The following is a 22,262-nucleotide window of genomic DNA, read 5'->3' as shown; positions in this document are numbered from 1 at the left end:
TCATATTCCTGGCAAAACTAATTTTATGCATAAATAGAATGTCTATTCAAAAGGAAATTTATTGACATTTTTGAACAAATATTGGGTTTTTTGATAATCGAAAAAAATGATGTTTGGACAAATATATTTTTCTAGAGTTTTGATATATCAAAAGGCACATTATAAATTACAAAATTCCACTGGAATAACTTCTGTTGCAATTTGTTTGAGGTTTGGGTGTTTTTGAGCTAGATTGACTGGACTACATGGTATATGTTCTCTACATTAATATGAAAATCCTATAAATAAAAATTTACAATACAGTTTATGCTGAATGTGGTCTATTCTAAATCACAACCCTTTATTAATTTTCAACGAATATTTTTTATCTATGAAATCAAATAGGAAATTTTATTATTAATGATCTCTTTATTATAACCTTATTTGTCATACATGTATACTATTAAATACTGAATTTTCAATAATTCGATCTACATTAAATTAAGTATTTTAATTGAATTCAAAATGATGTAACCTAGCCCCATCCTTGTTCAAAACTTATTGTAATGGGTATACAAACAAAAAGGAGACAGAAAGGTGTGAATAACATCCCCCAGGTTTGTGTACGGGTATACCAGGGACATATCTCCGTAGGTCTCTGTGTATATACGCAATAAACATAGGTCTGTCATGGGTGTTGGAAAACTTAAGTTTTTGTTAAAATACACAAAACCACAGTATAAAATGTATTTATTTTTTCAAATGATATACTAGAATGAAATAGAACACACTTTTAGTTGCATTACGTATAACATATAATATTCGTTTTCAAACGAAACTTGAAATTTCAAGAAAAACAGAAGAACAAATTAAACATGTTAAATTCAGAAATAAAACCCGAAACCTTTCTAAAAAAATTGTTAAACAAATATCAATTGACTAATTTTTTTTAAAGAAAAAAGTTAGCTTTCAACTCGTTCAAGCATTGCAAATATGGTTCTTGGCCAATGTTTATATATGTATTGGACAGTTATCTTTCTTGACTGTGGTATGAAATTTACATTCGTCTATTTAACACACTCACATTCACATTCATCACATTCATTTAGATATATATCATTTCATCATTATTTGTAAAATGCAAGTAAACATCTAAATAAAATCCAAAAATATAGTTTACTATTAAAATATTGATCATTTATCGAAAAAAGAAAAATGAAAATTTCTAACCAAGCTAAAGCACTATTTATTACAATACATCAAGATATAGATGGGAGAGGACTATCTAAGTTTTTGGAACTTGTGTCCAATCCTTTTGATATATTGTCAATAAAAACAAAGATTAAGATAATAAATTCCAGGGATAAGCAATATGTAAAATACCACTTTATAATAAGACATTGTAAAGTCAATCTGGAACTATTATCCATGAAGGGTATTTCACATTATATATGTTGTCATCGGAAAATGAAAATCTTGTTTGTCAAAATATTCATCACTATAAAATATTGCAAAATTTTACAATAAATGTGATGAATACTATCATGGAACGCATTTTTTATCTTACAGAAATTATTCTTGTTGTCAAGTTTATGTTGTCAAATTTTGATATCCACTCAGCTATATTTCACTAATCCTTCTCTTCAAAACACCACTACTGAGTCTTAGAATGGCCTGAAAAGAAATCATATAAAAAGTATAAGATTGCTTTTGTTGACAAAGAATATAAAATAGAAACCTTTTTAAATTAGACAAACAAGGACATTAAACAACTTAATGTAAGTTAAACAGAAACAAGAGGCCCAGGGGCCACAGCGCTCACCTGAGCACATCGGGCTTGAATTTACCCCCCCCCCCCTCCAGGCGTTCATCATTTGAACAAACAAGAATCTACACTACCTGAGGATGATTCCATATAAATATCACTAATCATAGCTTTGAAGTACTTGAAAAGAAGATTTTAAAAGCTTTCCCTATATATCCCTATGTAAAACTTGGGTCGGCCATTTTCGCCCCACCCAAGCCCCGGGGGTCATGATTTGAACAAACCTGAATCTACACTACCTGAGGATGATTCCACATGGGTTTCATCTTTCCTGGCCCAGTGGTTCTGGAGAAGGATTTTTAAAGATGTTTCCTATATATCCCTATGTAAAACTTGGGTCGGCCATTTTTGCCCCACACTTGCCCCCGGGGGTCATGATTTGAACAAACTTGAATCTACACTACCTGAGGGTAATTCCACATGAGCTGCATCTTTCCTGGCCTAGCAGTTCTGGAGAAGAAAATTTTTAAAGATTTTTCCTATATATTCCTATGTAAAACTTGGGTCGGCCATTTTGTCCGATGAGTTGCATCTTTCCTGGCCTAGCGGTTCTGGAGAAGAATTTTTAAAGATTTTTCCTATATATTCCTATGTAAAACTTGGGTCAGCCATATTAGCCCCACCCTTACCCCCGGGGGTCATGATTTGAAAAAACTTGAATCTACACTAACTGAGGATGATTCCACATGAGTTTCATCTTTCCTGGCCCAGTGGTTCTGGAGAAGAAGATTTTTAAAGATTTTTCCTATATATCCCTATATAAAACTTGGGTCGGCCATTTTGTCCAAACCCTTGCCCCGGGGGTCATGATTTGAACAAATTTGAATCTACACTACATTAGGATGATTCCACATGAGTTTAATCTTTCCTAGCCCAGTGGTTCTGGAGGAGGAGATTTTTAAAGATTTCTCCAATATATTCCTATGTAAAACTTGGGTCGGCCATTTTGGCCCCACCCTTACCCCCGGGGGTCATGATTTGAACAAATTTGAATCTCCACTACATTAGGATGATTCCACATGAGTTTAATCTTTCCTAGCCCAGTGGTTCTGGAGAAGAAGATTTTTAAAGATTTTTCCTATATATTCCTATGTAAAACTTGGGCCCGCCATTTTGGCCCCACCCTTACCCCGGGGGTCATGATTTGAACAAATTTGAATCTACACTAACTGAGGATGATTCCACATGAGTTTCATCTTTCCTGGCCCAGTGGTTCTGGAGAAGAAGATTTTTAAAGATTTTTCCTATATATTCCTATGTAAAACTTGGGTCGGCCATATTAGCCCCACCCTTACCCCCGGGGGTCATGATTTGAACAAATTTGAATCTACACTACATTAGGATGATTCCATCTGAGTTTCATCTTTCCTGGCCCAGTGGTTCTGGAAAAGAAGATTTTTAAAGATTTTTCCTTTATATTCCTATGTAAAACTTGGGCCCGCCATTTTGGCCCCACCCTTGCCCCGGGGGTCATGATTTGAACAAACTTGAATCTACACTACCTGAGGGTGATATTCCACATGAGTTGCATCTTTCCTGGCCTAGCGGTTCTGGAGAAGAAGATTTTTTTTTAAATGCCATTAATTTTTAACAAATTCATGATTATTTATCTCCCCTTGGAAAAGGGCGTGGCCCTTCATTTGAACTAACTTGAATCCCCTTCACCCAGTTTAATTGAAATCGGACCAGCGGTTCTTGAGAAGAAGATGAAAATGTGAAAAGTTTACAACAACAACAACGACGACAACGACAGACGACGGACAAATTTTGATCAAAAAAGCTCACTTGAGCCTTCGGCTCAGGTGAGCTAAAAACCAAAATGGCATAAATGAGAAAATAGTTGAAATTTGCAAATATACATACAACTAAATACAGAAAGGGTTGCTTTAAGCAGACATAAATTTTTGCCCTCTTGAAATGTGTTCATTTTTCTTTGATGATCTGATTTGCGTTATTTGCTACTGAGTGATGTATGCTCAAAAGACAGGACAAATTTAAAATGATTTAGCCCCCTTGAATTTTGTTTTTGTTTCTAAGGAATAAATCAATTTACGCTAGCTAATTTCTTCTGATAGATAAATGCTTAAACATTATTTCATTGCTGGATATAAAAAGAGATAAAAATGGTCCCTCGATGTAAAGTGGTTTACATACCTTAGAAAGATCATCCCAGGATATGTTAAAGACATCATCACTCATCACGGGGCTACTCCCTGGAGTATGGCTGTATTTATTTCTATATAAACGGATTCTTTCTATGTCGTCACTCTCTGTGATGTCCACTTTTTTAGGTTCTTTTCCCCATCCATTTCCAGGGGGAGCAATGTCAGAGAAATTCCTTAACAGTTTATACATGATGCTAATGTCCATAGATAAAGATGAAACACCAGTGCTGGATCCATCTTCAAAAAATTACTTCAACATACTTACAGATGCATGTCTGAGATGGATAAAGTAGAAATTAAGGTTTTCTTCTTCACTCATATATCTAAATTATCCATACATTTACAACCTAACTTCCCCTGGGAGCATATCAGGTTTTGATTTTCATTGACAATCACTAGCAAAATGTTTAAATTATTTAGCTCGTCAAATACGCTAATACAATAATCTTTCAGCGCTCTTAATCATCTTTCATTTTCATAAACAAAAGTCAAAATATCTTTAATTTTTTTTAAATGAAGATTTAAAGTATATTTTAATCTATATTTTGATCTATATACAGTGGACCCTCATTTATCCGGACGCTTTGGTTCCCAGTCAATTTGTCCGGATATGTGAAGCATCCGGATATCTGAATCACCATTTAAACAAGACAAAATAACATTTAAAAATTTCGTTCCGATGAAAAATCGTCCGGATACTGAAGCATCCGGATATCTGGCGTCCGGATATCTGAAGGCCCACTGTAGTACAATTATTTTAAATGTCTTTTTGTTACATAGATCGTTTCACTTTCAGCACAAAAACTGAAAAAAAAGGTTTGAATTTTTTTTTGTTAATTACACTTTTTTATTATAAAAAGAAACATTGACTCCAAGCAAACATTACTTATAATTTATCTATTTAAAATCCTTAACAAAAAAAAATGATCTAAATAATTATATATTACTTTTGTTGTTGTTTAAAGTTTATTCCTAATTTCATGACATGTCGTATTGAAACAATTGTAAGTAATTTTCTTTTCTTGGGAACATTAAATTAATTAGATATGCTATTGAAAACACTGTTAAAATCTTTAAGTAATAGATTGTATATTGAAAAATTCTTGAAATGTGCCGAAGTGCATATATGCATATATATGAGAAATCTTAAATAACAAAAATTTTTATTGTTTCAGACTATTTTGATATCCTTAAAAAGAAGCTCCATATAAAGGTATACAAAAATGATCAAATTTTAAAACTAAAGTGTATGATTTTTTTTCTTTGCCAAATGATAGTTGACAGCTTAAAAAACTGTACCTAAAAAATAAGTGAAATCTGGTGATTAATTTATGGTTAATTTGTTGACCCCCAGCCTCCTTACATGTAACAGAAAAAATGAACACAATTTATTCAATTTTTACTTAAAGTATCGAGGCAATATATTCTTTTTTTTCCTGAATAAATCATGAAAAATTAGCATTTGCTTTATTACATCATAGTTTATAGAAATATTCCGTCTTGAAGTCTGTAGATATCCCACTGATTTATGGTATTAATTTAACTATATATTTCTCCGTCATACTTTGATTTGGGGTATTATATATATAATTACCAATTATAGTCCCTAAAATCTTTGGTTACCTTAAATTTATTCAGACATAGTTCACATTCTTGTTTTGATACCAAGAAATGCTTAATATATTTTATTGGTAGATTTTTCACAATTACTTTTATTTTCTGTATACTTTTTTGTTTATTCTATTATCCAATACTATTTCAAAAGGGATACTTTGTAATGGAATAAGAGGTTCTTGTTCTTATTCTAAATTATTAATTATATACTGTAAAATTACTACTTTTTTGGGTAAAGTTTTGTTGGTTTGAGAAAAAAAAAATTTCGTTATTAAAGAAGATACATTATTTAGTGCATAGTACAGAATTTTTTTATCATAACAAAAATCTTTATACAGACTTTTATATTTCTTTATGCTATAAAATATTTTAAGAAGCATAACGTTTATCATTAAGAAAGGAAAACCAATAAGTACCTTGCCTTGGAAAGAGAATCTCTAACTGAGGTGGTTGGAATCGGAACTGTCCTCTTCTCATGTATGTTTCATTTTCTTTTAGAGTCTTTTCTAAATCCTCTTCTGGGAAGAATTTATTGAAGCAGATTCTTACTGCATCAGTTCCAACTTGCAATAACTTTAATATCTTGGCAAAATTATCTGTATTATAGAAATATAACCCCAAAGTATGTTAATTAATGACAATATAGTAAATATGATTGCCATGGTTATCGTAAATGAAAACAAACAAATCATTTCAAACTTTCTCCAACATGTCAAATAAAAAAGTTTACAATAAAATGAATTTACTTAATCCTTCCGGACGAGAAAAAACATATAAAGACTTCTGATCAAAAATAAGTAAAAGATTGTTCGTAAAGCTTACTTTTTTATGTAGTTGTTTGAGGTTTATTTTCTTTTATATACGTGCATTTTAATTTGTATACAGGATACACAAGAAATAAAAGAAGTGTGTGGGGTCTGACAAGAGATTTAATTTTAATGGATTTATCTATATATCACTTCAATGCAGTGCAAAGTTAAAACTTATTAATAAGTTTCCTTTTTTAAAAAATTAAATGGTAAGTTTGTCATTTTCATGAGAAATTACATACATACATACATACGTTCTTGCATGACAAAAACATATTCGTTGATTGGAAATATTAATATGTACATCAAAACTAGTCGCTAATATTGTATAATATGTGCTATGTTAAATCCAGGAAAATGTAAAAAGAGTTTAATCTCAGATTTAGTTGAGATACCTTTTGGATGAGACTCACTTGATCCAGAACTCCCCGACAGTGAACCTTTATTTATACCTTTATCTTCAGAAGGCTGAGCTTCATCGTCATGTACCTTTAATATGAAAATATTGACACTGAAACTGGCTTGATCATTATGAATGATCATTTAAGATTTAATAATGCTACAAATGAAATTTCATGAATGCAAAATACTGAAACGATATGAAACAAACACTTAATTAACTCTCACATTATATATGTATTTCTTGCAATACAAATGACTGTTTATGTGAAAACAATACGTTTTCAATTAAAATGTCCAACTGATGAATTGTAGCTCAATATTTTCAGTTCTTGTATTGAAAAAAGTACATACAAATACACATCTATTACATGTAATTGATAAAGAAGCGACCCCATTTTTAAAAAAAAAATATATCTAAAACGCTTACTAGTATTTAATCCAAAATGAACCAAATCTACATTGTTTTCGCCCCCAACCTACTTAATATAAGAATAATGATTTGAACAAGTATAAATCTAAAATGCATAATTATGTTATATATTTCTCTAAAAAGCTCTTTATAAACCCATGTGAGTAATTTTTCTAACATCATCCAATTTCGTTATTTTAGTAAATTATTTAAACAACTTGTCTTTACTGTCAATGAAATTTTTTTTTTTTTTTTTTTAAATAGACTCTTTTCTCAAAATTAAAATTGCAGTACTAACCTTTTGTTCCATTATTTGAAAAACTTATTCTACGACCTATTTGATGCTGTACTTTCTAAAAAGTTTAAGATGTTTAATTGAATTTACTGAAGTCTTTTTAATACAAACAGTACCCATGTAGCCAACTTAAGATATATATGTACAAAAGTCAAGCTATGATCCAATATCATAAACCTTCAAGTAACTAGATTTTCCAGTAAAATTTATTTTCTATTTTTATGGAAAGTATAACTATTACAATAAAATTCATGTACCTGTATCCAATATTTCGTGATAATCTTCGAGTTTATTATGTGCTTTCTCCCTACTGGACAGGAAGGACACTGAAAAGATGCTTTTGTAAATTTTGATTCGTTGATCACAGAACTTTCTTGGCTATCACAGAATCCTGTAGTTTTACATTTAAACCCAAACTTAAATCGAAAGTTAGTCTGGAAAGTTCTGGAAAGAACATTAAGCATACGGTCAATTTTTGCCTTAATTTCCTGGCATTTTGATATATCAACTTCGCCTTTAATAACAAAGACCTGTAACTGAATCTCCCTGGGAGTCATTCCAAGCAATACATTTTGACCTTTAAACAAGAATACAGCTGCTGTCTAGTATATACATAGTTCCCCTCTCTCGGTAACAATTTCGCAGGGAATTTGCAAGCATGTAGCTACAAGACGATGGAAAATGCCAACAGGAAGAACATCAAACACGTAGCAGAGGATGGATGAGGTAGGGTATGATGAGAAGCATTCCGCAGGAAATGGTCTCTTGTTCATACAGGGGACATACCATTTTTTGTCATTCAGTTTTGCTAATAATCCTAGCTTCTCCATGTATAGCATGACATTTGTTTTGTGTTCACTGACAGCTATTCCCTTCATTTCCCAGATAGCTGTAAGCAAAGTGTCATTTAATTCTCCAGTTTGATCAAATTTTTTCCAGTCTGATGCAAACCTACATAAATCTTTCTCTGCATGGTTTTTATCTGTAATTACATTTTTAAATAAATTTGCAAACCATTGCACATCAAGAATGATTACACAATCAAGTATTTCTTGGTTGAAGTATAAAATTTCTCTGTTGTCATGGAAAAACTGAAGCATAAAATCAATGTCATGAACTGTTTGAAGCTTCATTTCCTGTGACAATGCCTCATTGAAAGCCAGCAGCATTTCTTTTTTCATTATCCTCAAGGATTTCTTTTCCTGGAAGAATTTTTCAAACATGACCCATGAGCATGGAAGTTTTTCTCCCCAGTGATTTAGATTTTGCACAACTTTAACTATAGAGAGCTTAATGTTCTCAATGCTTTCATTGTCATGGAATCCAACTGCAAACTGTCTATCCTCATGAAGATGTTTGTGCAAGATATTGTCCTTCATTTCAAGAGTAGCCCATATTTCATGGAAAAAAGCCATAATCTCCTGGAAATAAAATCTTGATGATAAATCATTCTTTTTTGCATGAATATGAATATTCAGAAATCATAACAATTAATGATAATAATACAGTGAAAACTCTAATCTGACACCTGTGCAATTCTTCACACTTAAAATTTTGACATTTTAGTGTTTCTTTTTAGTTGAATTACTTTCCATATACCGTTTAAGTAGAAATTTTAAAAAAAGATTTAATTTTGGCATTATTAGCGAGGCTGCTGAGATCGCTAAAATTGAATATCCCTGAATATTAAATGCGTTATATATGTTATAAATTCGGTAGTAACCGTTTTAAAATCGCTAAAATTACCTCTCGCTAAAAAGGAATATATTAGTTTTTAGGGAGAAATCGCTAAATTTGCGTCTCGCTAATATTTTCACTTATACGGTATTTTATACTGTGCAATCCTACACACTGACAGATCACACAAGTTTCAGTGTATGTTTTGGAATGAATAATTATTTTATTCATAAAAACATGCATATGTCATTTAAACAAACACAACGCATATTATTTAACATATTTATGATTATTCATATATTTCAACTGTGTATAGGTGGTTTTTTAACCTGATGTTGATAATAGGCCTAAAGAACAAAAGTTTTATCTGATACACATAACTAGATCCAATTCAACCAATTCTTAATTATCGATGTTTTCTAGAATTCCCAAGTGTTTTAACTTGTGTTAATTAAGCTTTTTTGTTGATAAGAAACTGAAAAACGTTAGCTATCAGTCAAAGAAAGATTCGATCATGTATTTCGGTACAACATCTCGATTACTTCAGACACATTGTGTGGTGTGCCACATGCATTCGGGGAGACGTATATCTCTGCAACATCAGAAGGTAGGTTTCTCATTTTGTTTTATTTGTATTCAGAAGTATTCTTTAACTTAAGAATTTATATTTGCTCAGTAAATTCTATAAATCCTATTTCGTTTTCAGATGTTTACATAAAGGGGGGGGGGATTCACGTCAAACGTATCCGTAGTACTGTAGTATTCTGTACAATACAATAAATTATAAACTATGACCATGTATTCAACTAATTAATAATGATTTAAATGTGAAAAAGCCACTGTACAATACGATTTTATATGATATTATTTTTCATTCTTTTATCATACAGTGTGTATTCTTCTAAGTTGATCTACTATAGTACTTAACGGGTTGGGGCCTTACAATTTACAATTCTGGAAGATTGGGGCCCTTGCTTATCATAACTATATAGTTAATTCAATTGTTCATCTGCTTAATATACATGTGAAGATTTTCAAAGAATAAATGTTTTTTTCACTATAAAATCAATAGAGCCCCACTCTTACACCAGAACCCATGACCCCGGGGCCATAAAATTCACAATTTTGGTTGAAGCACTCTTGCTCATCATAACTATGCGTTAGCTAGTTTATTTAATACCCAGGAGCAGAGAAGAGATTTGAAAGAATGAATGTATTTTCACAATATAATCAATAGAGCCCCGCCCTAACACCAGAACCCATGAACCCGGGGCCATAAAATTCACAATTTTGGTAGACGCACTCTTGTTCATCATAACTATGCACTTAGCTAGTTTATTTAATACTCAGGAGCAGAGAAGAAGATTTTCAAAGAATTAATGTATTTTCACTATATAATCAATAAAGCCCCGCCCTAACACCGGAACCCCTTATCCTGGGGCCATAAAATTCACAATTTTGGGAGAGGCAGCATTGCTCATGATAATTATGTACCTAGTTAGTTTATTTTAATACCCAGGAACAGAGAAAAAAATTTCAAAGAAACTAGAACACTGACCAGTCAGCAAGGGACCCACTGAGGGGTAGAAATATAATGGTGCAGCTTTGTCATATTGAATGAGAGGTTTACTTGATAACATTTGTTTTTAATATATGAAGATTATAAGTAACAACTGTATTTTTAAATTTTGAAGATAATTCCTGAATATCATAAAAACCTGTAAAAAGTAACCTTGTATTTACATAAAACAGGGAAAATCTCATGTCTTATTAAAAAATTTAATTAAATGTGTATTTAAAAAAGATTCATGCAGGTGTTTTATAAAATGCAAGCCTTCAGTGAATACAAATATCACCCAGGGTTGACCTCAACTTCAAAACAAACATCAGTTGCAGACGTAGGTGAAGCCTCTAAATTTTCTGCAGCAGGCTAGATAATTTATCCCAAGGGAATAATTGTACCGCTCTCTCATCCTTTTCTTCTAAATTTACGACATTTTTTTTTAGCTCTGACAGAATGGCGTTATTTTCTGATTACCTGTTAAAATTAACAGCATTAAGGCAGTCAAAAAAATAATCAAAAAAAATATTAATAATAAAAAATATCTTAATATGTACATGTATATATTGATTTTAGAATTCAATAAAAATACAATCATTGTGTACAGTATTATAACCAATATAAAGAATGAACGTTATCTTAAATCCATATTTGAGAGAATGTACACATCATTCAAAATTGACCTTAACTTCACCACAAAGTTCATTTGTCAACAGAGGCGGTACAATTATTAAACTCAATGTGGCAGATAAAAATAATGCTTAGAATTTTTTCATGTGGAAGGTTAATTAATCCCAAAGGACAAATTACCAAGGCTTCCAAGTTTACAGTGGCAATATTCTCAGCAGTTATCTCTCTTTGACCATTCATTCTTATGCATAGTTAAGGAAAATACCCCACCACCCCAGCTCCAAACCAGAAGACAAAGAGAACCAATCTTAGCATCAAAATATGTATTTCTTCCTACTGAACTACCATACCAAATTTGGACTTGATTGGGCAACCATAAAAAAGTTATTAGAAAAAACAGAAAATTTGTGGACGGAAGAGTGACAGACGGACAGACAGCTAGACAGACAGACGGACAGACAGAGTGATTACTGTAGGGCACACGCAAATCCTTGCAGGGCCCTAATAATGCATTTTCACTATAAAATCAATTTAGCCCCGCCCTAGCATTAGAACCCATGACCCCAGGGCCATAAATTTCACAATTGAGCCCGAAGCAGACACAGGGTTCGCATCCCGGGTTCGCTCGGAGTCCGCTTTGGGTTCGCTTTCAGAAATTTTGGGACCGCTCTGGGTGCGCTTTGGATTCGCTCCGCGTTTGTTCGGGGTCAGCTCTGGGCCCGCAAGATCGAACCCGGCGTTTGCTTTATGGGACCGCTTTACGCACTGATGCGTGAAGCGTACCCCGCTTTAATCTCGCCGCCACTAAGCCCCGCCCCTTGTATATTCCGATACAGTAATGGGATTGTGGATCAATCACTGTTTATGTGGCGATCGATACATGTACACTGTACATGTAAACAGTGACATTATTGAGAATATTGATATTTTTTATTAAATTCAACTGTACATTCAACGTAGATTTATCTGTACATATATCATTGATTTCCTTCATTTCTCCGATCTCGGAATTTCCATCCCGAGAAATTCAAAGTTATTTACAGCGGATATTATGTTTATACATTCCTATATAAAACTTTGATCGGCCATTTTGGCCCCATCCTACCCCTGGGGGTCATGGTTTTAAAAAAAACTGGAATCCACACTAGCTGAGGATGATTCCACATGAGTTTCATCTTTCTTGTCTCAATGGTTCTTGAGAAGAAGATTTTTAAAGATTTTTCCTATATACTCCTATGTAAAACTTTGATCTACCATTTTGGCCCCACCTTACCCATTGGGGTCATGATTTGAACAAACTTGAATCTAGACTACCTGAGGATGATTCCACATGAGTTTCATCTTTCCAGGCCCAGTGGTTTTTGAGAAGAAGATTTTTTTAAAACGCCATTAATTTTTCTATAATTCATAATTATCTCCACTTCGAAAAGGGCGTGGCCCTTCATTTGAATAAAATTGAGTCCCCTTGACCCAAGAAAACTTTGTAGAATGTTTGGTTTAAATTGGCCCAGTGGTTCTTGAGAAGCAGAAAAAAAATGTGAAAAGTTTACGACAATACCAACGACAACAACGACGACAACGACAGACGACGGACAAATTTTGATCAGAAAAGCTCACTTGAGCCTTCGGCTCAGGTGAGCTAAAAAGGTATAGCTTATATCATGCAGAGAGTGTCATGGCCTTGATGTTTTGGCTGGATGCATTCTTTGAAAGTACATACGATAGCACACAAATGGGATATGCTCATCACCAGCCTGTGTCATGGTGTATCGCAAGATCATTTTGACAAGATCAAGGTCACAAACATTCCTTTACTATCCATTTTCTTAATAGTAATTCCGATGAAGAAGATACAGACCCTAAACCGTGCTACTACACCTCAGAAACGAACCGTACCGTTCCGTGCACAAAGCGTACCGTACCGTTCACAAAGCGAACCGTTCCGTGCACAAAGCGAACCGTTCCGTTCACAAAGCGTACCGTACCGTCCACAAAGCGAACCGTTCCGTGCTCAAAGCGTACCGTACCGTCCACAAAGCGAACCGTTCCGTGCACAAAGCGTACCGTACCGTCCACAAAGCGTACCGTTCCGTGCAAGAAACGAACCGTACCGTTCTTTGGTTAATTATGCAAACCACGCCCCCAATGATTTTTGGACTGGGCAATGACGATCGAAGTCAGTTTGGTTTATTTTTCGCACTAGCGCCCGTGAAAGGAGGAGGTTTTTTGTGTCTGGCTGTTCGAAACACCATTATCAAGTATCATGCATCTGGGCTTTCAACTGTGAAAATAAAGGAAACTACTCGAAATAAACAACTTTAAAACAACTAGACAGAGTCTGAGACGATTCCTTATATGCTATAAATTAGATCAACTCGTTGTATTTGTGATCAAAGGTACAGTACAGACCACGGGTTTTTCCCGCAAAACACGTGGCACCGTGAACCTCGAACTCGATGTCGGCATCCTTGATGTCACAGCGATCTTGGACACCATGTAACAAGGTGTATCACAGTTCCCCATTACGGATCTGATAATAAATATTTTCATTTTCTTTATTTGAGCAAATCAAATCAACTTCTTTTTGAAATATTTGTTGTACTTAAATATTCGTAATTAAACTATACAGATGTTTAAACTAATTCCCTGGTTTTCTTGACTTAATATTTTAATTTTGCCCATTTAAATTATTGAATCAGATACGTGATCCTTTTTGCCGTAAGTGTGCATTCATGTGTAGTTCATATCAGATGCGTGATTTTACTAATTAATTATTAATTTTGTAAGAATTTTAAAACATATATGAACTGTCTGGAGTTAAAAAAAAAACCGTATTAGACTTGCACATTAACTCTGCTCAGATAATTACTCGGCGAATCATTGATGCAGTTAGACTTACACTGAAAATCGGTAATTATGTCAAATATGAATTAGAATATTACATGCAGTAAACAGGAAGATTTCTACTGAACGGATAGAGATGATAATCTGACTAATAAAATTGTGATCAACTTACAAGCTGCATACAAAAAAAAAAAAAAACAATTTGCGAAAAATTATAGATATTATAAGGTTTGTTACACTGTACCCCCATCCCCTTTCGTGAAAACGATACGAATTAACAGGTTATAAGTTCTTTAGAATAGGGCTGGGTATTGGCCCGAGATTTCGTATTGCGATATATTGCGATATTTTTAACTGTATTGCGATATGTATTGCAATATTTTCAGTGTCTTAAGAATGGCATTTTCTTACTATATTTACTTTAATTTACATGCAGAATGTACATAACTATGATAAGTAACCAGCACTGAAAAAAAATCTTGTTGATTTCATTTAAGTTAAGCTCTGAAATGTTCCCACAAACAACTTCTGACTTACTGTTTGGTTTAATAACAAACTTTCATAAGTTCATTTTTATATTTAATGACAAAATTCCTTAATCTAAGCATATTGCCAATATGTCGATATTACAAAATTGTATTGCGATACGATATTTTTTGTCATTGTATTGCAATATATTGAAATATCGATATTATTGCCCAGCCCTACTTTAGAAGTGTGCAAAATGTTACGTTGTTGTCAATTTTAAAAAAAAATCATACCCCGGTAACCTACAGGACACCTGCTTATTTGTGTCTGGAAAAGGATAATTTACAAAATAAAATGAAAATAAAAAAGACCATGATTTTTTCTCAATCCTCCTTCAAGCCACATTATGTTTGATACCCCCCCCCTCCCTTTCTAGAAGGCGATACTAATCAGCTACTAAAAACTCATCAAAAGTCTGCAAATTTATGTGACGCTATTGTACATTTCTTTTTAAAAAGTAAAATGATAATTAAGGGATTCATGCTTATCTAATTGCGTCTGAAATGGATATTTTAGGAAGAAAATTTCTAATCAGTGTTGTGGTGAAACCTGGAAGATGAGTTTCGCTGGATGTCATTTGAGTGAGTTTTAAAAAATGCATGTAGACTTGATGTGATCAGAGCTAAATAATTTGAAAGGTGTGTTAAACACACGGCACCCCGGCCCTCTGGCTGTGACCCAATATTTTTCAAACAGGTGTGAACTGACCATAAGAATGTTTCAAATCACAAGAGAAATTTTTTCCGCGTAAACAGACTCTCAGGGTCACCTAGCGTCATGCGATTTTGACTGACAAGTGATGCACAAGGATTTCGTGCATGTGCAGAGAACGAATGCATTGCGCAATAGTTGTAAATAGGCTGAGTTTGAACGAAAGTTGTGGAAATTAAATAGCATCATAGACAGATTAAATGTGACTTTGGCGATGTAAATAAAACGGAGAATGAGAATAAATACATTTTTTTTACAGATTAAGAAACAAGGGGTTGCATCTCTCTCTCTCTCTCTCTCTCTCTCTCTCTCTCTCTCTCTCTCTCTCTCTCTCTCATTCACATCATTGTACATGTATTTACACACTTATTTACTTATTAAAATAAAGAAAAAATTATTAAAATAATTACTTTGACTGAAAGGATTTTTGAAAACATAATGCTAGTTTCTGAAAAGAAATGTTTTCTGTTACAAGAAAAACGCCCGGAAGTCATTTTATTGATTCCGAGTTTCTGCTGCCGATTTTCGTATCTAAATTCAGAATAATCAAAGATTTTCAGAATAATTAAAGATTTACATAAGAAAAAAGAAAAACAAACAAACAAACAAGTCTTCTATGCCCTGTAAATTATTTTTATATTCTTTTTTTTTCTCTCTCTCTCTTCTAAGGCAGACGTTTAAACGACAGATCTACAATTTTAAAAATAAGAAACAATGTACATTTCTTACTACTAAGAATAAAAATATAAGCGCGAATATTTTTTCTATAGATCAATCAATTAAAAATAATTTATATACGTGTGTAGTATTATATAAAGAACAAGTATATATTCAGTTCTGTTAAAGCTTTATTTTAAAATGAAAAAAAAAAATTATATTATTATGTTTATTCACCAATCAAGGGCCCACGGGGGGCATGAACAATTATTACAAAATGATAACATTGATTACAATTCTATATTAAGGATAATGTAACATGACTAGTGATTAAGTTTGACATTGAGAAGTGCATTATATACATGTATTTATTATTTCTATTTAAAACGCAGGTTCGGCATACGTAAAAAAAAATACGCACGGAAATATTTACCTTCTATATATCAATATATTTACAAATGCGAAAAAGATCAGTGGGACAATGTTTATTTCCTTTCATTGTTTTCTTATTTCCTCCATCACTGCTGCAGTGTAAATTAATATTTAAAATTGAAACCGAGACATAGCATACAAGACTATGATCGACACAATAACATATATGTAATAAAATATTTAAACTTCTCTAATAAATAGAAACTCATCGATACTTCAATTGATATGAATAATAAATAAATTACATTCTTTAATAACGGAAATAAAATTGTAAAATTAGCAGCCAATCAAGGACCAAAGCTAACAGGATCCGCCCATTTCATTTGCATACCGTTTCCCAAAGCGTACCGTCCACAAAGCGTACCGTTCCGTGCAAGAAGCGAACCGTACCGTCCACAAAGCGTACCGTTCCGTGCATAAAGCGAACCGTACCGTCCACAAAGCGTACCGTTCCGTGCACAAAGCGTACCGTTCCGTGCACAAAGCGAACCGTTCCGTGCACAAAGCGTACCGTACCGTTCACAAAGCGAACCGTTCCGTTCGCAAAGCGTACCGAACCGTACCGTGCAAGTGGTGTAGTAGCACGGTTTAGGGTCTGTATCTAACCGCTAATAAGATATCTAAACCTTTATTATTACTTTAACATTAGAACGTGGCATGACCTTGACTCAATGTCAGTTCTTCCTGTCTGCAGCTCCGACGGAAGACCTACTCGTTGCAACGAGCTCGGCTCCAGTTTAATGTAATTTTTTCTATGTTCGATACAATGACCTTATCGGCAAATAAAATAAATTACTTAGTCATATGCTAACTAACTTTTTTCATACTTTTTTTCCCCCGATCATGACAAAGAGTACACGGCTGGTGTGACCGGTCAGCGGGGAATGTTCCTGGCACATTCCTGATGTTCTGTGTTAGTAGTTATCCTATTTTGAATAGCTTTAAGGGACTCTGAGCTTTACTTCTATTCCTTATCTACATATTTATTACAATTAATTTTTAACAAATAGTTACCGAAATAAATTATATTTGTGCTTATCCATTTTCATTAGGTTTTATTCAGTATACATTTAAAGTATATCGTTGAGGGAGTCAGCAAGATTCCAGTTCCATAAGAGCAAGTATATTTCCCGAGGCGCTTGCGCTTGCACCTCGGGAAATAGGCTTGCTCTGTTGTCGTTCGCCTCCAGTAAACTGGTTCTTTTTGATTGATATGGGACCAGTTGACTCGAGATGCATTCCAATTCACTAATGAATATTCATGAGTTTATTCGGAACATTTTAAAGTTTGTCGTAAGTGGCAAGCGTTCCGAATAGGTGTGTATCAGTTCATCAAAAACGTACTTTTTTGCAGGGAATCAGTCTGTTTTGCAGGGAATTGGTTTATTTACGGTGATTTTCAGGAAATCAGCAAAATAAATCGATTAACTATCATATAGTGAAAAATCAGTAGAGGTATGATAACACATCGGCCAGGTTATTATATCGTAGCGGAAAGAAAGATAATGTTCAAGCGCTTTAACATCGTCTTGAAAAACTATTATTCCCTTAATATGGCAAACTAGTTATTCCTTTTGATTTTAGTAATAACAAGTTTTAAACATCTGCTATTTATTTTTCTTAATGTAGCCATTATATATTTTATCACCTGGCATATTTTGTACAAAATTCATAAATCAGTCACTTTAAGAAGAAAATTTTATACAAGTACCTTTTCTGTTTTATTCTCACTGTGTGTACCAACCAAGATGACAGGTGCTGTATCACTGCTGTACTGGTGTATGGAATTCATCCAGAATTCGAGATAATCTGAATTGAGAAATGCTGTTGATGTAAGTAAACAAGTATTACTTTTTATTTCTTTTTTCAGGTAAAACCATTTTATTTTTAGTGAAATCTAATGAAAGATTAAAAAGGACCCAAGACCAAAGACCATAATCTTATAAAAGACTTGTCTATTTATTTTTTTAAATATCAGTATGTAGCATTCAGTGTATATTGTAACATGAATTTGTGTAAAAAGAGACTTCCAGTTGAATCTTTCAAAAGCTTGTCTATCCTTATATTTTCATGCTTCTGTTATGTTTTGAGAAAAATGTATTCCACAAATATTTAGATTATTATTTACAATCTTAGGAAGTTAGGTAGATACATAAAACTTTGACATTGATATCACGATAGACGTTGTTGAAAACACATTGCTGTGTTTTTTTTTTATTTTTAAATGCTCACAGCTTATGCTAGTATTTTCCAAACTGTTCATGGAAACTCATAAGTGTTGAGTAGAATAATTTTGGATTGGTCATGGTTCAAATGGTAAGTTAGAAAGAAAAATTTATCACAAATATCGAACTGAATATTATGTTTATGTCAAACCTGATGTTAAGCTTTACTCTAAGGATTCTATTATTTTTACATCCACTGAATATTTTTTCCTTATTCCTTATGTAAACCCATTGCCGTTAATCAGTGCATGAACAACACTGTGTAGTTATCTTTAACAATGGATGTTCCATCAGTTTTACATACATTGACATACCCCTCTTTAAATCAATAGTTAACAAATTTTATTTTACTTTTTGTATGATTTTTGAGACAGATGTAAATCAAAACAATGAAGTGCTTTCTTTGGTTGTTAGTACAAGAATTTATGTCGCGGTAATTGTAGAAAACATTACAAAATCCACATAAGCGTGTTATGTATTTTTTTCTGCGATAGTTTCGACATTAATTCCCGTACTAAGAACCAAAGAAACATTTTATTTTTTACTTTGTCGCATAAGCGCATAATCATTTCAAAAACTATTTTGTGTTTTTTTTTCGTATGTCGTATGACCGACGTCATTCCTGCGAAATTTTTCTTAGTTTGTCTTCTGACAAAAACTAAACATTTCTAAAATTTAAGCCAAATTTATTTTCTTTTCATTAATAACTATTTTTGTGAATAGACCTGGAGTCAGTCAATTTGAATTGTTATCCCTCTAAAATTTGCTCCTATACAAATCTACACGAAAAAAGTCTAACATTTCTAATGTTGGGTTAAGCACAAGATAAGACTAAAAATAATCCCATCCACAAATTGGTTGCAAATCGGTTTTTATTATAATATTTTTGAAAGGTAATAAATATTCATTATACTTATATCGATTTTATTTTAAAAAATATAAGGCATCGTTTTTAAACATCTATCGGGATATAAATACGAAGGGCTTTATTATGAATTTAATCTCGTACCAACCCGTATTAGTTCTAATGTTGGGTCAACATAGGTGTTTTAAAATGATACCTTATTACTTAAATTTACAATTGTGACTTCCTCATACTTTATATGTGCCTAATAGTGACTTTGAGCGTGTGAAATGCATTATTTTTCAAACTCAACTGCTTATATGTAATCCACTGAACGCGCGTCGATCCTTTATTACGTAATTGAGAAATTACGTCAAACTATTATCCATACGCACATCCATGACCTCTTGACCCCGTACCTGTATTTATACAGTTATAGATACGCATTCCTTTTAGTAGTGTTATTATACGATTAAACGTTCTTTTTGAAAAATTTATCAATGTGTAAACTCTTGACATTTTACTCACAAACTAAATAAAAGTGCGAAGTTGCAGACCGACGACGCCTTCGATTTGCATTTGTTTATTCAAAGATTGAGGAACAATATAGAAAGTAAATATGAATTTGATGCTAATAGGGCAAGGGTTTGAGGCACGTTTATTTTCCCTGTCAAAACGATACAAACTGAGCTAATTTTCTTCGTATTATAATGAACGTTGAGACAGCCATTTTTAAAATTCACGCTCGTGATCGGACAGTGACATAAACATTTTCATGGCGTCCATTCAATCAGCTGGGCAGTCTAGTATGTTGCCAGTTTTGCTTTAGGTCTACTCAATTAAATTTAAAGTTTCTTGTATCCATAATTTAGCCAGAACAGACCAGAAATAACTGTTTTCATTGTTTATACGATAACCTAGAAGCTTGATCAAATACGTAGTTCTGATTGCAAGAATTTATCGATGTGTAAAAATTTTCTTGAACGTGTTCTCGTCCAATCAAAACACAGGAAATCAATAGATAAAATGAAGATTGGAATTATATAAAGGAAAACACTTGCAAATGTAAATATTCCCATATAAATATATGTAAAAAAAAATGAAACAATAAATGCTAATAACTTTCTATAATGAATATTTTCTAACATTTTGATTAAAATAATTTAGTATTATTACATGAAATTAAACCCATGAATATATAAAAAATAACAACACATTTTTTTTTACGTATAACGTTGAAAAGTCTTTTAACCATCGTCTATCTGTCTTTCAAAGTGTCTGTGTATCTCTCTGTAAAAAAAAGTCGGCAACTACTCGTAGTAAATGCTTGATGCTTTTAGCACAGTCACTTTTTTAGGTATTTCGTATGATGGGATTTATTTTTGTATGTATACAGTGTCTGTTACCTGTTTATCCGTGTGTCTGTGTGTACCAGAATTCTATTACGGTTATCTCAGCAAATACTCACTTCAGATGCTAAAGAATTTTAGCACACTCTTTGTTTATGCATGTCATATTGTGAGATTGATGAGAGTCTACATGTTTTGCTATTGAGTATTGGCTTATTGACATCTTATACATGTATTACACAAATACTATATGTTATGATGTCAAACATGCAAGGAAAATAATTGACCATATTTTTACATGCCTTTATGTTTGTTTGTTAGAAAAACCACAACTTGTACACTAGAGACAGTAGTTGATATTTATGAAAATCAAGCTCATACTACTTTATCATAGTAAACAATATTAATTGTATATTATTAATCTAAATCACAGTTTCTTGATTTGGGATTTTAGCAGTGTCACAGATTTAACCTACGTCTTTTTTGTCAACAAAAGCCAGTGTCATCAGTAATAGGATCTTCTTAACTTAATTTGAATTAGAATTTTACAAGATATTAATGACGTAGTCTGTACCTCGATCTGACCTAAAATCTATTGCTCAGATAACCAGTGATTTCATCAATACTTAAGTCAGTTGTAGTTATTGAAAAAAAATGTTCCTACCCCAGCCTGTTTTCATGAAAAATTATATTTTTGTGTAAATTAAACACGTATTGTCAATATCCAGGTGCACCTGAATATTGACAATAAATGTCCAATTCAACGCATACTTTAGTATTGCAAAGACTTTTGAGCTCTGCGAGGAGAAATGATCGAATATACATCAAAATCAGAGCAAATTGACAACAGTTTGATGTACAATGATTATCTTTATTTCTAAACGTTTTAAAAGTTATTGTTAGTATAATATAAATAAAAATGAAAACAGTATAGACCAATAATAGTATTTCATATTCTTTATTTTACATGTATTCTCCATCTGCTTGCATTGCAATATCTAACGTTGCGCGCCTGAAAAAATAATAGAAATTCAAATATTTGATTCTGTCTCTCGGCGCACAGATGTATCGCTTTTTGAAAAAATGAATAAAAACCAAAATTAAATTATCCCCCCCCCCCGAAAAAAAAAAGTTTTTATTTTTAAAGAAAAATTTTCTAACATACCAATTTTGACCAATGAATTCAAATTAAAATGTATCGAAAATAATTCTATAAATTCTTTTAAAAGTTGTTTTAATATTTCATTTATTCTAGTAGACATTTAAAAATGTTGACTTTAAATGATTCAACACCTGATTGCCGATA

The 22,262-nt window shown here is 32.7% G+C and overlaps 2 protein-coding genes across 3 annotated transcripts in view; both read right to left on the bottom strand.

Moving 5' to 3' along the window:
- Positions 1–1,066: 1,066 nt before the first annotated feature.
- Positions 1,067–8,055, bottom strand: LOC134280377 (uncharacterized). Of its 2 annotated transcripts, none has more exons than XM_062762785.1 (5): positions 7,756–8,055; positions 6,788–6,881; positions 6,000–6,179; positions 3,959–4,206; positions 1,067–1,653 (listed from the first exon to the last, which is right to left on the bottom strand). In XM_062762785.1, exons 1-5 carry the CDS (start codon positions 8,053–8,055, stop codon positions 1,600–1,602), a joined length of 876 nt encoding a protein of 291 aa, XP_062618769.1. In that variant the 3' UTR covers positions 1,067–1,599. The 2 variants fall into 2 exon arrangements, with proteins under 2 accessions (XP_062618769.1, XP_062618770.1); XM_062762786.1 differs by having other exon boundaries at positions 6,806–6,881.
- Positions 8,056–8,100: 45 nt separating this feature from the next.
- The window catches only part of LOC134280376 (probable serine/threonine-protein kinase roco5), a 31,571-nt gene continuing 17,409 nt past the window's right edge, over positions 8,101–22,262 (bottom strand). Inside the window, exons 3-4 of the mRNA XM_062762784.1 lie at positions 18,250–18,347; positions 8,101–8,919 (exon numbers count right to left, since the gene is read on the bottom strand). Of these exons, the coding sequence (XP_062618768.1) occupies positions 8,101–8,919; positions 18,250–18,347 (917 nt within the window). The remainder of the gene's footprint in view (positions 8,920–18,249; positions 18,348–22,262) is intronic.

The sequence above is a fragment of the Saccostrea cucullata genome, unplaced genomic scaffold (assembly GCF_032062105.1).
Source record: "Saccostrea cucullata isolate Sc308-1 unplaced genomic scaffold, CSIRO_AGI_Scuc_v1 ctg794, whole genome shotgun sequence".
Classification (NCBI taxonomy): domain Eukaryota; kingdom Metazoa; phylum Mollusca; class Bivalvia; order Ostreida; family Ostreidae; genus Saccostrea; species Saccostrea cuccullata.
The sequence above is the reverse complement of the archived record's forward strand: the minus strand, read 5'-3'. Positions and strand labels throughout refer to the sequence as shown.